Genomic DNA, 16,892 nt, shown 5'->3' with positions numbered 1-16,892 from the left:
GGTATCCAAGGTTTTCTTTTTCAAAGTTAGGGTGGAAGAGGACAGAGTAACTTTCCTGGGGGTTGGAAGGTGTAGTGTGCGCAATGGCTTCTCAGCCTAGCGCGGAGGAGACGCTGTCGATACAGCATGGATTCAGGTGTGTTCCTGAGAACGGAGTTAAGGTGGAGGAGGTTCTGCTCGCGGTCGGTGAACAGGTAGGAGCTGAGTTTATACATTCTGCTTCTAGAATGAACAAAGCTGTGGTTGTGTTCATGAAAAGGGCTAATTTGGTCGGTAGGCTAATTGCTAGCGGAATATTTGTAAGGGATGTGTTGGTGTCAATTTCACCTCTCTCTACCCCTTCAACAAGAGTTGTAGTGGCAAATTTGCCTCCGTTTATTACGGATGATCAAATTAGGAAAGAGCTGAGTCGTTTTGGTAAGTTTGCTAGCGGTTTCCGTGTACTGTCAGCAGGTTTTCAGGCAGATGCCGTTAAGCACGTTGTTTCGTTCAGGAGGCAAGTGTTTATGTTTCTGAACAATAATGAGCAACAGCTAAATGTGCATTTTAAAGTGAGGCATGGGGAGGGGCTCTATGCCGGTTTTGCCAGCACAGATAGTCTACGGTGTTTTGAATGTGGGGATTTGGGGCACAAGAGTTTTGCGTGCCCACATAAAGGCCATAGACAAGGTGAAGGTACAACGGCAGGTGGGGGAAATCGAGGTCAAAATGCAGGGGGTAAGGAGATGCAGATAGCAGAGGCTGGGCCTAGTCAGTCTAGAGATGGTGGTGTAGATGAGGCTGGGCCTAGTCAGGCTAGAGATGGTAGGGTTGTGGAGGCTGGGTCTAGTCAGGCTAGAGATGGTGGAGAAGCAGAGGCTGGGTCTAGTCAGGCTAGAGATGGTAGGGTAGTGGAGGCTGGGTCTAGTCAGGCTAGAGATGGTGGAGAAGCAGAGGCTGGGTCTAGTCAGGCTAGAGATGGTGGGGTAGCTGAAGCTGGGCCTAGACATGCTATGGAGGGTGGTGCAGATGATGCTGGGCCGAGTCATGCTATGGAGGGTGGTGCAGATAATGCTGAGCCGAGTCATGCTATGGAGGGTGGTGTAGCTGAGGCTGGCCCTAGTCATGCTATGGAGGGTGGTGCAGATGATGCTGGGCCTAGTCATGCTATGGAGGGTGGTGTAGCTGAGGCTGGCCCTAGTCATGCTATGGAGGGTGGTGCAGATGATACTGCGTCTAGTCAGGTTATTCTAGTGGATGAGGAGAGTATAGTGGGGAAGTGTAAGAGATTAGGGGGGGAGGAGGAGGGTGTCAAGAGGAAAAAGAAAAAGGGTGTGGACAAAGGCACCATGGAAATGTTGCCTGTTGCTGTGGGTGAGGCCCTAACCAGAGAGAAAGGGCAGGTGGTCAGGGTGGGAGATAGAGAAGAGGAGGAAAGTGAGTCTGAGGAAGAGGATGAGGAGTTATTTTTTTCAGACTCCTCTTCAATTGGCCCGGAGCTGACAGCCAGTCAACCCGAGGGGTCTAAGTACACGTTGAGAGAACTGACAAGGTTCCTGAATGAGACTAAGGGGAAAAAAGTTAATCTTGAGGCTTTTTTTCCTGATCCTAGAAAGTTTGTAAGATCAGTACAACATGCTATGAGAAATGAGGGGCATGGTGTCCTCTCACCCAGGAAACGGTTTAGGTTGAGGAAGTGGGTCACAACAGTGCGTAAAGGTTCACCTTCAGACACTGTTTAAATGTTTAATTTCTTACTGACACTGGGGCTTTTTGAGCTTTGCTATTGGTCTATTTCTCTGCTGGCTTTTCTCCCACTTCTTATGGAGACTCTTCGGGTAGGCTCGCTCAATATAAATGGCGCCAGAGATGCGGGAAAGAGGAGTGTGTTGGGTGAATATGTAAAACAAAAAAAAGTACAGGTGTTGTTTCTGCAGGAGACGCATAGTGATGTGGTGAATGAAGTTGATTGGGGGCTCTGGTGGAAAGGGGCAAGTGTGTTGAGCCATGGGACAAATCTTAGTGCAGGGGTGGCAGTCCTTTTTGCACCGGGTCTGGCTGTAAAAATTTGCTCCTCAAAGGAGGTGTGTAGGGGTAGGTTGCTTGTTGTTAAAGCAGAAATTAACAACATGTGTTTTGTCTTTATAAATGTGTATGCGCCTAACACAGGGAGAGAAAGAGAGGTTCTATTTGGGAGTCTTAGACAGGAACTCTCACAAGTAGCGCCTGAGGAGACGCTGGTGATCGGAGGTGACTGGAACTGTACAATGGATTTTACAAAAGACAGAAATGGGGAAGAGCCTCATTCAGTGTCAGTGGGAGTGTTAAGGGATATCTTTAATCAGTTTGACCTAGTGGATGTTTGGAGAACTAAACATCCAAACACAAGACAGTATACGTGGGTGAAGGTTTTTGGGGCTAGGGTGAGTGCAGCTCGACTTGATCGTTTTTACATGTCCAGGAATCAGAGCAATAGGCTACTGGGTGCTACCATTCTCCCAGTGGGGTTTTCGGATCACCACATAACCATGGCTCGGCTGTCTATTTCACCAGGGCCCCGGCAGGCATCTTATTGGAAGTTCAATGTAAAGCTCTTACAAGATGCCACTTTTTGCTCAGGTTTCCAGACTTTTTGGGAAAGATGGGGGCAGCGAAGAGAGGAGTATGAGTCTCTGAGTCAATGGTGGGATGTGGGGAAAGTGCAAATTAGGCTTTTCTGTCAACAGTATACTGCTCTCTCATCCTCAGAGGCTAGGAGAGTATTGGGGGAACTAGAGCGGTGTATTAGTGAGATGGAGGTAGAGATGGTGGGGCAAGGCAATGTAGGCCTCCAGGCTAACTTAGCCGAATTACGTAGGGACCTGGGCAGTTTTTTCCAGGTTAAAGCAAAGGGAGCACTTGTAAGAGCTAGGTTCTCCATGCTCAAGGAGATGGATGCTCCCAGCTCCTTCTTCTTTGGTTTGGAAAGACAGAGCAGTGAAGCCAAGGGTATGCATTGTCTACGGCTGTCTGATGGGCGGGTGACCTCTGTGGTGGGGGAGATGCGGGAGCGGACTGTGGAGTTTTATACTGAATTGTATAGGGCAGAAATGTGTGATCCTATGTGTGCTCAGGTCTTGTTCGCAGGACTCCCTAAGCTCTCTCGGGCACAGAGGGATGAAATGGACATTCCTCTGTTGTCACATGAACTGGCAGAGGCAGTAACCCAGATGTCCCCCGGTCGTGCACCTGGGGTCGATGGACTTCCAGTGGAATTTTACAAAAAATTCTGGGGAACAATTGGACAGGATTTATTTTGCGTGTTGCGTGAATGCGTCGGGGTAGGAGAGTTGCCGATGAGCTGCCGTCGGGCGGCTCTGACTCTCCTGCCCAAAAAAGGGGACTTGTGTGAACTTAAGAACTGGAGGCCTGTGGCATTACTCTGTGCGGACTACAAGATTTTTGCCAAGGTCCTCTCTAACAGACTGAAGTCCCATCTGGACTCTATAATACACAAGGACCAGACATATTGTGTACCGGGACGCTCAATCACGGACAACTTGTTCTTGATTAGGGACATGTTGGACTTGTCGAGAGGTTCTAATGTGAACTTTGGACTGGTCTCTTTAGATCAAGAGAAGGCTTTTGATAGAGTGGATCATGAGTATCTGTTTAATGTGATGTCTGTGTTTGGGTTTGGGAAGAGGTTTGTGACCTGTGTGAAGCTGTTGTATGCTGGGGCGTCATGTATGGTTAAGGTGGGAGGGGGGCTCAGTAGGCCAGTCTGGGTGAGACGGGGTATTAGACAAGGATGCCCTCTATCTGGGCAGCTGTACACACTAGCCATTGAGCCTTTTTTAGGACTGCTACGCAGGAGACTGCGGGGAGTGTGCTGGACAGGCATGGATGTGGTGACAGGAATAGCAGTCTCAGCATATGCAGATGATGTTTCTGTGATGGTCAGGGATGGGCAAGATATGCAGGAACTAGAGACTAGTCTGAAGGTGTACGAGGGAGCTTCATCAGCTAAGGTAAACTGGGGAAAGAGCAAAGCTCTGTTATGTGGGGCATGGGGGGATAGGGCTCCTCCTCTGCTTCCAGGGGGTTTGCAGTGGGGTTGTGAAGGGCTTAAAGTGTTGGGGGTGTACCTGGGCTCGGAGAGGTGGGTCAGCAAGAACTGGGAGGGGCTGTCACAGGCAGTGGTGTCAAGACTGGCCAGGTGGAGGTGGCTCCTGTCCCAAGTGTCATATAGAGGGAGGGTGCTGATAATCAACAACCTGGTGGCATCTTCCTTGTGGCATAAACTGGCTGTCCTCAACCCCCCCGCCGGTCTGCTTGCAGACCTGCAACGCAAGCTGGTGGACTTCTTTTGGTCGGGACATCACTGGCTGAAGGCAGCAGTTTTGTACATGACCGTACACGAAGGAGGACAGGGCCTGGTGGAGCTGGAGAGCAGGATGGCTGCTTTCCGACTAAAGGCGGTGCAGAGACTGCTGTACCACACTGATGTTGGCTGGAGGGAACCAGCATGCGCGCTGCTGAGGAGAGCTGGCGGATTAGGGTTGGATCGGCAGCTGTTCCTCATGAAGCTGGAGAGGCTGAGTACAGCAGGTCTCTCAGAGTTTTACTCTGCGGTGCTGAGGGCCTGGCAGCTGCTAAGGCCCACACGAGAAGGGGGTGTGGAGCCTGGGCAGTGGGTGTGGGAGGAGCCTATCTTCCACAACCCAGCCACCCCTTTGAGATCGGTTCAGTCGGCCACCCTGCAGAGGCAATTGATGGCAGGGGGTTTACAAAGGCTGGGTGACCTGAGACTGCTGGGAGAGGAGGGGTGGAAAACCCCGGAGGTCTTGGCGCAACAAACAGGAATAACGTCTCTTAGGCTGCTGGAGAGATTCCTGGAGGTCCAGGAGGCACTGTCTGAGCCGGTAAGGGGGGTGTTTGAGAGGCCAAAGGGAGAGGGGCCACCAATGTTCCCGCCACTGCAGGTGATGGCAGAGACTGGAGACTGGCAAGGGGGTCTGGAGGACTTGTTAGATTTTAACACTCCGAGCCTGGGGGAGTTTGAGGGGGTGGGAGGTAAAGCCCTCTACAACCTCTGCGTTAAGGTTAGGAGCATTAGAAGCCTAACAGGAGTGAAGGCACATCAGTGGCAGGGGGTATGTGGGGCGGAGAGTATGGTGGGTTTTAGATGGAGGGCGCTCTACAAACCCCCAGTACCAAAGAGGTCAGGGGACCTCCAGTGGAGGGTTCTTCATGGAGCCCTGGCCACTAACAGCTGGTTGGCACGGGTTGATCCGGGAATTGGGCAGGGGTGTCCTTTCTGTCAAATGAAAGAAACTGTAATTCATGTGTTTTCTGTGTGCACCAGGTTAATGCCATTAATGTCTCTGTTGGAATGTCTGTGTGACAGGTTGGGGGTGGTTTTTGCTGTTGGGATGTTTATAATGGGATACAGGTATTCGAGTAAGGAGAAAGAAAAATGTGTTTTGTTGAATTTTCTGTTTGCTCAGGCAAAGTTAGCTATTTGGCTAACAAGGAGGAACAGGGTTAAAGGTGGGGGGATAACAGACCCTTTACTACTGTTTAATGGGATGGTCTCTGCGCGCCTTAGGGTTGAGTTTGAGTTCTATAAAATGATCAAATGTGTGGAGATGTTTGAGGAGATATGGTGTGTTGGGGGGGCTGTCTGTATTGCTGGGGAAGATGTTTTGGATATACGGTTGTAGGAGAGGGTTTTTTGTGTATGGGTTTTTGTATCATGTGGTAGATGGAAAGATGAGTATGGTACATGAATGCAGTACAGGATATATTTTTTATTTATTTTTTTATTTATTTTTTTATTTTAGGAGTGGGGGGGTGAGTTTTAAATGAATTGAGAATGTTTCAATAAAGAAAGACCAAAAGTCAAAGTCTCTCTCTCTCTCTCTCTCTCTGCATGCTGGGAGTGATTGGTGCATGCTGGGAATTGTTTGAGTGAAGGAGTGCGTGTGTTGTGGAGAGTTAGATATTCACAACTTTCTTTCGGTTTGCTATTTCTTGGTGGTATTTTCTTGGTTTTCTTCTGTGCATGATTAAGGTTATTATTTTTACTTTTTTTGTTGTGGTAGAATTAAGTTTTTTGTTTTTCGTATCGAAATTACCCTGATTTTGGCGGGGATGGCAGCCCGAATGGGGATGCCGTCCCTGTCACTTCGGCACGGCTTTAGGTGTGTTACTGAAGCTACTGTCACGGTGGAGGAGTTTCTGGTCGCCGTAGGAGAGAAGGTAGGCTATGAGAATATTGCTTATGCATCCCGGATGAATAAAGCTGTGGTGGTATTTCTTAAAGAAGAATGTCTGGTTGATCGGATGGTTGAGCATGGTGTAATTCTTAAAGGAATGTTTTTTCAAGTTACGCCGCTTTTTTCTCCGTCAACAAGGGTAACGATTTCAAATGTACCACCGTTTATTCCAAATGAGCTGTTGGAGCGCGAGTTATTGCGCTTTGGGAAGTTCGCCAGTTCAATTAAGGTTGTTCCGTTGGGTTGCAAACACCCGGCGTTGAAACAGGTAATGTCATTTCGGCGACAGGTGTTTATGTTTTTGGACTCACCGGAGCAGACTTTAGAGTTATCGTTTAAAGTCAAGTATGACAATAGATTGTATATGGCTTATGCTAGTACGGGTAGTCAACGGTGTTTTGAGTGTGGGGATGTTGGTCATAAGCGACATGCTTGCCCGAAAAGGGAGAAGGCCGAGGGAGGGGCGCAGGTGGTCATCGTAACGCCTGGGCCCACTGATGTAGGGAGAGGTGGGCCGACAGCGGCAGAGCAGCCACAAGCACCTGGTGCTGAGGAACAAGTTATCCGTGTTGAGGGCACGGGGTTGCAACTTGTATTAGAGGGAAATGTTATGCTACAGAAAAGTATTGTGGTAGAAGGTAAGGATGTGTCTGAAGAGCCAGTTCCTCAGACTGGTGAGCAAGTGCCCAGTATGAGTGCTGGGGTAAAGGAGGGGGTTCATGTGGAGCTAGGCTCCCAGGTAGTGGAGGATATGCCCATTGTGAGTAACAGGGTACAGGAGGGGATTCATGTGGAGCTAGGCTCCCAGGTAGTGGAGGAGATGCCCACTACGAGTAATGAGGTTCAGGAGGGTTTTCATGTGGAGCTAAGCTCCAAGGTAGTAGAGGAGATGCCCACTACGAGTGCTGGGGTTCATGTAGAGCTAGGCTCCCAGGTAGTGGAGGAGATGCCCACTACGAGTAATGAGGTACATGAGGGTTTTCATGTGGAGCTAAGCTCCAAGGTAGTAGAGGAGATGCCCACTACTAGTGTTGGGGTTCATGTGGAGCTAGGCTCCCAGTTAGTGGAGAAGATGCCTACTATGAGTAGTGATGTTCAGGTGGGGCTAGTCTCCCAGGTAGTGGAGGAGATGCCTGGTACGAGTGATGAGGTGCAAGTGGGGAGTGTTGAAAGGGATGTGGTAGATGGGAGTCAGTTGTCTGTGGTCTCAGCTGAGGATCAGGAGAATGATATGGATATCTCTTTAGATATGACAGCTGCTGGTGAGGACTCAGTTTATGATCTAGAGGAGGTAAATGAGTTTCTGGATCAGACTTTTGGGAAATCTGTCAAATTGGCAGATTATTTTGATGTTGATAAGTTTGTGAGGTCAGCTGTGATGTTACAGAAGACGGTGGGGTTAGACCAATTGAGTGAGAAGAAACGGTTTCGCTTGAGGAAATTTATTACTGCTGTTGCAGCAGCAAAAGGTGGTGGGAAACGTGTTCAGGTTAAGAGAAGAAAGAAAAATAATGATGATGATCATGCTTCATAGGGTGTCTTTTTTCTCGTTGGTTTCTCTGTGGTTTCTTCTGCTTTTCTTTTCTCTTTTCTATATGGAGGTACTAAGGGTAGGTTCTCTCAATATTAATGGGGGAAGGGACAGGAATAAGAGGGCTTGGGTATTAGAAGTAATAAAACAGAAAAGGCTTAATGTAGTTTTCCTACAGGAGACACACAGTGATGAGGAAAATGAGGTTGACTGGGGTATGTGGTGGGAGGGGCAGCATGTACTCAGTCATGGTACTAATTTCAGTGCTGGGGTGGCAATCTTGTTTTCCTCAGGCTTAGGGGTGACTGTGGTATCTACAACAGAGATTGTCAAGGGTCGGGTTTTATTGGTCAAGGTGGATGTTATGGGGTTTCTGTTTGTTTTTTTGAATGTTTATGCTCCGAATGAGGGTACAGAGCGTATTGCTATATTTGATCAAATAAAGGAAACCTTAAGACAGTGTGACCAAGAGGGGTGTATGGTTTTAGGGGGTGACTGGAACTGTACAGTGGATTTTACTGTTGATCGCACCGCTGAAGAACCTCACCTGCGGTCAGCCACTTGCCTGTCTGGCCTATTAACTGAGTTTGAGCTTTCTGATGTGTGGAGAGTAAGGAATGCAAAAGTTAGGCAGTACACATGGCTAAAAATTAATGAAGGTCGTGTCAGTGCAGCAAGGTTAGACAGGTTGTATGTATCTGATCACTACTGTAGTAGGGTTGGAAAGTGTGCCATTACTCCTGTGGGTTTCTCTGATCATCATATTGTTACTGTTGATATTCACTTGTCCTGTCCACGACGGTCATCGCCTTACTGGTATTTTAATGTTAAATTGTTACATGATGTCATGTTTTGTGACAGGTTTTTGTTGTTTTGGGAAAAATGGAGGGGTATAAAAGGGAATTTTGAGTCCTTGAGACAATGGTGGGAGGTTGGGAAGGCCCAAATACGAGTTTTTTGTCAACAGTATACTGCTCTGTCTCAAACTGAAGTTAAAGAGACTATCAAGGCCCTTGAACAGGACATCAAATCTATTGAATTGAAGCTGCTCACTCAGAACGACCCTGGACTAGTCATGAACCTACAGGACAAGAGACATGAACTGAGGTCGTTTCTGCATGAAAGAGTGAAGGGTGCCTTGATTAGGTCTCGTTTCGCTTCCCTCAAGGATATGGATGCTCCTAGCGCTTTTTTTTTCAACCTAGGACAGTCGAAATTTCAACGCAAACAGATGGTCTGCCTTCGTCTCCCTGATGGGAAGGTGACCACGAATGATATTGAAATGCGTCAACATGCCGTGGATTTTTACTCATCCCTTTATAAGGCGGAGGATTGTGACTCTTTATGTACTGAACAGTTGTTACACGGTCTTCCTCAATTGGGACCTGAGCAGAGAGTCGCATTGGACGCTGATATTACACTGCAAGAGCTGTCCACAGCAGTTATGCAGCTCTCAACAGGCCGAGCCCCTGGCATCGATGGTTTACCATCTGAGTTTTATAAGCACTTTTGGGGGTCTATTGGGGAGGATTTTTATGAAGTGCTGTGTGAATCTTTTCATGAGGGTTCTCTTCCTGTATCCTGTCAACGTGCGGTGCTTTCACTGTTGCCAAAAAAGGGGGATTTGGCTCTCATAAAAAATTGGAGACCTGTTGCCTTGCTGTGTGCAGAATACAAAATTGTTTCTAAATGTCTCTCAAACAGGTTGAAAGAGTATCTGGGATTGTTGATCCACAAGGACCAGTCCTACTGTGTACCTGATCGCTCTATTGTTGACAACTTGTTTCTGATAAGAGATGTTTTAGACATTTGTAAACTGTCGGATGTAAATGTGGGTTTACTTTCGTTGGATCAGGAGAAGGCTTTTGATCGTGTGGACCACCAGTACTTGTTTAAAACAATGAAAGCCTTTGGGTTTGGGGATGTTTTTCTGTCTTGGGTGAATTTACTGTATGCTGGAGCCTCGTGTATGGTGAAGGTTGGTGGTGGTTTGAGTTGCCCCATCCCTGTCGAAAGGGGCATCAGGCAGGGATGCCCAATTTCAGGGCAGTTATATAGTCTGGCGATTGAACCAATGCTTTGTTTTTTAAGAGCGAAGCTTACTGGTTTCTCTGTGCCAGGAGTAATGAAGGGTCCCACGATAGCACTGTCTGCGTATGCAGATGACGTGATCGTTTTTATCACAGGGGGTGAGGATGTTAAGGTTCTCTCAAACACTTTAAAGGTGTATGAGGGGGCCTCCTCAGCTAGAGTAAATTGGGGAAAGAGTGAAGCGCTGTGGGCAGGTCAGCTTCAGATGGGGTCCGCTCCACGGTTACCAGGGGGGCTTCAGTGGGGCAGAGATGGAATGAAGACTTTGGGAGTTTTTCTAGGCTCCGATGTCTTTCAGAAAAAGAACTGGGAGGGTGTAGTGGAGAAAGTGTGTGCCAGACTGTCAAGATGGAAATGGGTGTTGCCCCAGCTGTCCTATAGGGGACGGGTCCTGGTAGCTAATAATCTTGCTGCTTCTACCCTGTGGCACAGACTAATGATTTTACAGCCACCAAAGGGTCTGATACAAGAGCTTCAGAGGACCCTTGTCAATTTCTTCTGGTCTGGACAACACTGGATCAAAGCTGCAGCCCTGTATCTGCCACTGCACGAGGGTGGGCAAGGCCTGGTGGACATTTCCTCTAGGATCACGGCTTTCCGGCTCCAAGCAGCCCAGAGATTGTTGTACAGAGACTGTTCTAGCTGGGTCGAAACAGCCTACATATTGATGAGGAGAGCGGGCTGTTTGGGCTTAGACAAACATCTTTTCCTCTTAAAGCTGGAGGGGGGTGATTTGTCTGGCCTGACTCCATTTTATGAGTCTGTTATGCAGGCTTGGAGAGTCTTTGTCAAGTCCCGTAAGACCGGCACGCTACCAGGGATGTGGCTTTTTGAAGAGCCTCTTTTTCATAATACTGCCATCCAGTCCCGTGTTCTGGGTTCAGCTAGCCTACGTTCATGCCTATTAGGCGTGGGGTGTACCAAGCTGGGTCATCTGATGCGGAGCAGGAGCAGATTGGAGGAGCTGAGAGAGAGAGCGGGGATCCGATCATCTCGCCTACTGAGGAAGGTCGTCGATGAGGTCTGTGACTCCTTGCCAGTGCTTCATCTGCAGTATGTGACTGACATTTCCAATTCTGATCGGTGGAAGGAGGGTCTGGATTATGTGTTCCCTGCACTGATTGTTAGTGCTGCGATGGGGGCATTTGAGGAGGATGCGGGGATGCTGCTTTCCTTCGATACCCCGGAGCTGGGGGAGTTCAACGAGGTGGGAAAGAAGGCTATGTACAGAACATGTGTGAAGGTGTCCCATGCCTCTTCCCTGGAAGGGGTAAAATCGACGAGGTGGGCGGATGTGCTTGGTCCAGGTGCTTCTCCAAAAGGCTGTTGGCGATCATTATATAAACTGCCTATTGATAAGAGGACAGCTGACCTCCAATGGAGGATAATACATGGAGCTATAGCCACCAACATGCATCTGGTACACCTGGACCCTAATGTTGGGGAGGGGTGTCCATTCTGTGCTGAAGATGAATCTCTGGCACATCTGTTTTTACTGTGTCCCAGGTTGGTTGGGATGATTGATCTGATCACTGATTGGTTCTCAACGTTGGGAGAGGTTTTCTCTTCCCAACTGTATATACTTGGGCCAAAGTACAGGTTCAGTCAAAAGGGTGTAGTTGTGTTGCTTAATTTTGTGTTAGGGGCAGCAAAATTAGCGATATGGAAGACCCGAAAGAACAGCATTCGGGGACAGGGGTCTGTGGATGTGGTGGGAATGCTGGAGGGAATGTTGGCAGCGAGACTAAGGGTTGAGTTTGCCTATTATAAACTTGTCAACAATATTGATCTGTTTTTGAGTATATGGGGTATTCAGAGGCTGTTGTGTTTTGTTACTGTGGAGGAGGAATTGGAGTTGTGTTTTTAATTGATGTGTAACTGTGGTTTTGTATGAGTATTTATTGTGTGGTGGGCCCCCAGACCCAATAAAGAGTATTTAAAACTCAAACTCTCTCTCTCTCTCTCTCTCTCTCTCTCTCTCTCTCTCTCTCTCTCTCTCTCTCTCTCTCTCTCTCTCTGTCTCTCTCTCTCTCTCTCTCTCTCTCTCTGTCTCTCTCTCTCTCTCTGTCTCTCTCTCTCTCTCTCTCTCTCTCTCTCTCTCTCTCTCTCTCTCTCTCTCTCTCTCTCTCTCTCTCTCTCTCTCTCTCTCTCTCTCTCCCTGTTTTGTTTGTTCTTTTGTAGTTTTATATAGTTTTCACTCAGTCATTCACACACACAGATTCACGCATCCCTGCACTTTACATACACCTTACATTATGATACTTCCACACCTTAATTATTTTTCTTAGTTTAAAGTTAATAGTTTTGTTTACAATAAAGAACATGTTTTTAATTTGCCGATACCTGTTGTTGGCGTCCCCTCATCTTTGCCACAGGCTATGAGCCGGCCTGTGACACTACTTAAGTAGTACTTTATATTATTTTTTACTAAAGTAAACTAAACTTTACACAGCTGGTGGAAAACATCCTCTACATCAGACGTAGAAAAACAAAAAGAAGGAAGAGCCCTCTGAAGAAATGTTTTTTAACACGCCTGAAGCCAGGCACATTTGGTGGTAGCTAGCCTTGTAGACAAGGCTAAAGAGGACAGCCAGGTTAACACTCAAAATAAAATATAATATATATATATATATATATATATATATATATATATATATATATATATATATATATAAAGTAGGCACGAACAGCCAGAGTCTTCAGAACAGCCTTGGAAGGAGGCTAAACATCACAGAACACATGCCCGCTCATGGCTTTGAGCAAGAAGTTGACACTCAGGAGATAAATGGACTTGACATGGCGAGAGGCATTGTGGGAGTTTTTGAAAAGTAAGGCAGGACATTTTTCATTTCCTTTACCTTTACAGAACAAGTTTGTAATGTGAATAAGTGATTCATATTGTCACATAGGCAGGAGGCCAATATATTCTCATATGTGTTCTGCTGTAGGCTACATTGATTTATTTTATTTGAAGTTATATTAAGATATTGTGATATCTGCTACACTGATGTTGTGAAAAGTATGCGAAATTCAGCTCTTGTATAGCTAAGGATGTGTATATATTACGGGGGGTTCTCCGATATAGAAGATATTGCTGTACATTGATGTCTAGAAAATTAGGCTGTAAGAAAGTCAAACTTGTGTAACTGCCCCCGCAGCTATGATCAAGTATGTGGCCATACTGCAGTGACGTCTGAAATGCTTTGAATTAAATAGCAGCTTGGAGAGTGTTGTCCATTTCACCATGTCTACTAGGAGACATTTCACAACTATAGATTGTATACTACTAGGAGACATTTCACCACCATAGAGAGTATACTACTAGGAGACATTTCACCACCATAGAGAGTATACCACTAGGAGACATTTCACCACCATAGAGAGTATACTACTAGGAGACATTTCACCACCATAGATAGTATACTACTAGGAGACATTTCACCACCATAGAGAGTATACTACTAGGAGACATTTCACCACCATAGAGAGTATACTACTAGGAGACATTTCACCAGCATATATAGTATACTACTAGGAGACATTTCACCACTAAAGATAATATGGTGGTAACCGAGTTTGGGAAACACTGGACTACACTGGACTGGGTTGGCGCCCCCCCCCCCCCCCCCCCCCCTTGGGTTGTGCCGTGGCGGAGATCTTTGTGGGCAATACTCGGCCTTGTCTCAGGATGGTAAGTTGGTGGTTGAAGATATCCCTCTAGTGGTGTGGGGGCTGTGCTTTGGCAAAGTGGGTGGGGTTATATCCTTCCTGTTTGGCCCTGTCCGGGGGTGTCCTCGGATGGGGCCACAGTGTCTCCTGACCCCTCCTGTCTCAGCCTCCAGTATTTATGCTGCAGTAGTTTATGTGTCGGGGGGCTAGGGTCAGTTTGTTATATCTGGAGTACTTCTCCTGTCCTATTCGGTGTCCTGTGTGAATTTAAGTGTGCTCTCTCTCGGAGGACCTGAGCCCTAGGACCATGCCTCAGGACTACCTGACATGATGACTCCTTGCTGTCCCCAGTCCACCTGGCCGTGCTGCTGCTCCAGTTTCAACTGTTCTGCCTTATTATTATTGGACCATGCTGGTCATTTATGAACATTTGAACATCTTGGCCATGTTCTGTTATAATCTCCACCCGGCACAGCCAGAAGAGGACTGGCCACCCCACATAACCTGGTTCCTCTCTAGGTTTCTTCCTAGGTTTTGGCCTTTCTAGGGAGTTTTTCCTAGCCACGTGCTTCTACACCTGCATTGCTTGCTGTTTGGGGTTTTAGGCTGGGTTTCTGTACAGCACTTTGAGATATCAGCTGATGTACAAAGGGCTAAATTTATTTATTTTATTAATTTTTTATTTCATCTTTATTTAACCAGGTAGGCTAGTTGAGAACAAGTTCTCATTTGCAACTGTGACCTGGCCAAGATAAAGCATAGCAGTGTGAACAGACAACACAGAGTTACACATGGAGTAAACAATTAACAAGTCAATAACACAGTAGAAAAAAAGAGAGTCTATATACATTGTGTGCAAAAGGCATGAGGAGGTAGGCGAATAGTTACAATTTTGCAGATTAACACTGGAGTGATAAATGATCAGATGGTCATGTACAGGTAGAGATATTGGTGTGCAAAAGAGCAGAAAAGTAAATAAATAAAAACAGTATGGGGATGAGGTAGGTAAATTGGGTGGGCTATTTACCAATAGACTATGTACAGCTGCAGCGATCGGTTAGCTGCTCAGATAGCAGATGTTTGAAGTTGGTGAGGGAGATAAAAGTCTCCAACTTCAGTGATTTTTGCAATTCGTTCCAGTCACAGGCAGCAGAGAACTGGAACGAAAGGCGGCCAAATGAGGTGTTGGCTTTAGGGATGATCAGTGAGATACACCTGCTGGAGCGTGTGCGGGTGGGTGCGGGTGGGTGCGTGCGGGTGGGTGTTGCCATCGTGACCAGTGAACTGAGATAAGGCGGAGCTTTACCTAGCATGGACTTGTAGATGACCTGGAGCCAGTGGGTCTGGCGACGAATATGTAGCGATGGCCAGCCGACTAGAGCATACAGGTCGCAGTGGTGGGTGGTATAAGGTGCTTTAGTAACAAAACGGATGGCACTGTGATAAACTGCATCCAGTTTGCTGAGTAGAGTGTTGGAAGCTATTTTGTAGATGACATCGCCGAAGTCGAGGATCGGTAGGATAGTCAGTTTTACTAGGGTAAGTTTGGCGGCGTGAGTGAAGGAGGCTTTGTTGCGGAATAGAAAGCCGACTATAGATTTGATTTTAGATTGGAGATGTTTGATATGAGTCTGGAAGGAGAGTTTACAGTCTAGCCAGACACCTAGGTACTTATAGATGTCCACATATTCTAGGTCGGAACCATCCAGGGTGGTGATGCTAGTCGGGCATGCGGGTGCAGGCAGCGAACGGTTGAAAAGCATGCATTTGGTTTTACTAGCGTTTAAGAGCAGTTGGAGGCCACGGAAGGAGTGTTGTATGGCATTGAAGCTCGTTATATAAATACATTTGATTTGATTTGATTTGACTACACCAATCCATTCATACCTCTACAACCTGTACTCACAGCTCTCTCTCTCTCTCTATATATATATAAATATACACACATATATATATATATATATATATATATATATATATATATATATATATATATTACAAAGTGGTGTTTCTACAGAATCCCTAGACTAACCTACCGTTCATTATATTAGACCAGTGGTTCCCAACCAGGGGACTAGGACCCCGGGGGTTACTTGGCCTGTCCACAGGGGGTTCTTGAGAAAGCTCATGAGACCATAGGCGTACTGGTAAAATGCACAAGAGGGGGTACTTCAGGGGTACTCCGGGCAGAGCTAAATTCAGTTGGTGATACAGTAACCGAAAAAGATTGTGAACCATCTCATCCTCTCATCAATAACCTATTAAATCAATAGCATATTCACACACAATTATTCTTACTGATTTAGCAGTATATGGATGTTCAATTTACATGCGTTTGTACGGGCATAGAACTGTCAGGTCATTCATTGACTTGGTTGATTATCGATTGATAGATCCTATTCCGGATGCTATTATTAATCATATTAGCATCAACACATGTCAACTTACACTTACCACCGGCGGAAACGGATACCGTAAGCGAGCCCAACACGAGCAGTGGCAGTGTCGCCGCAGAGAAGCCTTGTTTCCCCATCCTTCAAGCAATTTTTTACATCCTGCCCGGCCAAACGAATATCCCATTTACTCGCGAAAGCCGGACCGACACCTCGGCTAGTGGGTTGCTTAGCATTCACCGCGCTAAGATCCTTTCCTCCCCCGCTCTCCTTTTCTTGTTCTCATTCAAAAAAAATCGGTTACTGGCGGTGTAGCCTGAACTTGGTCGTTGGTTGCCGCAGAAACGCAACACCGGCGGTTTCAGCACCTGGGACAGGTCTGTGCGCTGCTTACGGTGGGGCACGGTCGGCACAGTCACTTGTTAGATGAACACACACCAACAACAAAAAAAGGTCTTATTTGAAACGATTACCTCAGTAACGGGACAATTCCGTTGTCCTAAAATTCGTTACCACTGTTTACGTTAGGCTATAGTTAGGCTATAGTATAAACAGTCGTTTAGGTTGTTTTTCTCTTGTTGCCATCTTTACCGAGGTGCGCTGGCTGAGGCTGCGCTGAGAGCCCCAGGGTTGCAGAATAAAACGTGCTGCTCCCGTCAGATGGACAAAAACCCACCCCTCTCATCCATATCTTTCTCTCTGTTTTTGTTTTCCTCTCTGTCTCTCACTCTGTCTCTCTCACTGTCTCTCTCTCTCTGAGACGATAGTCCCAGGAGGCAACTGAGATGTGGAGCGCTTCCCGCTCTTCTTAACACCGCGCCCGGTTGTGCCTCTTTCTAATCTTTATCCAGGGATTATTAATAAAACGACACTCACCGTTTTTGTATTCTATTGTAAACGTGTATTATTAGCCCAAATAAGGATGCGAAATTTACGTTTGCTTATGGTTTAGTTTTGAATTCCACTCCC

The 16,892-nt window shown here is 46.8% G+C and overlaps 1 protein-coding gene across 1 annotated transcript in view; it reads right to left on the bottom strand.

Annotated features, from left to right (window-relative positions):
* Positions 1-16,063, bottom strand: part of LOC139392203 (fibronectin type III domain-containing protein 5b-like) — a 57,125-nt gene extending 41,062 nt beyond the window's left edge. The window contains exon 1 of the mRNA XM_071140003.1: positions 15,985-16,063. Within this exon, the coding sequence (XP_070996104.1) occupies positions 15,985-16,063 (79 nt within the window). The remainder of the gene's footprint in view (positions 1-15,984) is intronic.
* Between the last annotated feature and the right edge of the window lie 829 nt (positions 16,064-16,892).

Source organism: Oncorhynchus clarkii, chromosome 32, assembly GCF_045791955.1.
Source record: "Oncorhynchus clarkii lewisi isolate Uvic-CL-2024 chromosome 32, UVic_Ocla_1.0, whole genome shotgun sequence".
NCBI lineage: Eukaryota > Metazoa > Chordata > Actinopteri > Salmoniformes > Salmonidae > Oncorhynchus > Oncorhynchus clarkii.
The sequence above is the reverse complement of the archived record's forward strand: the minus strand, read 5'-3'. Positions and strand labels throughout refer to the sequence as shown.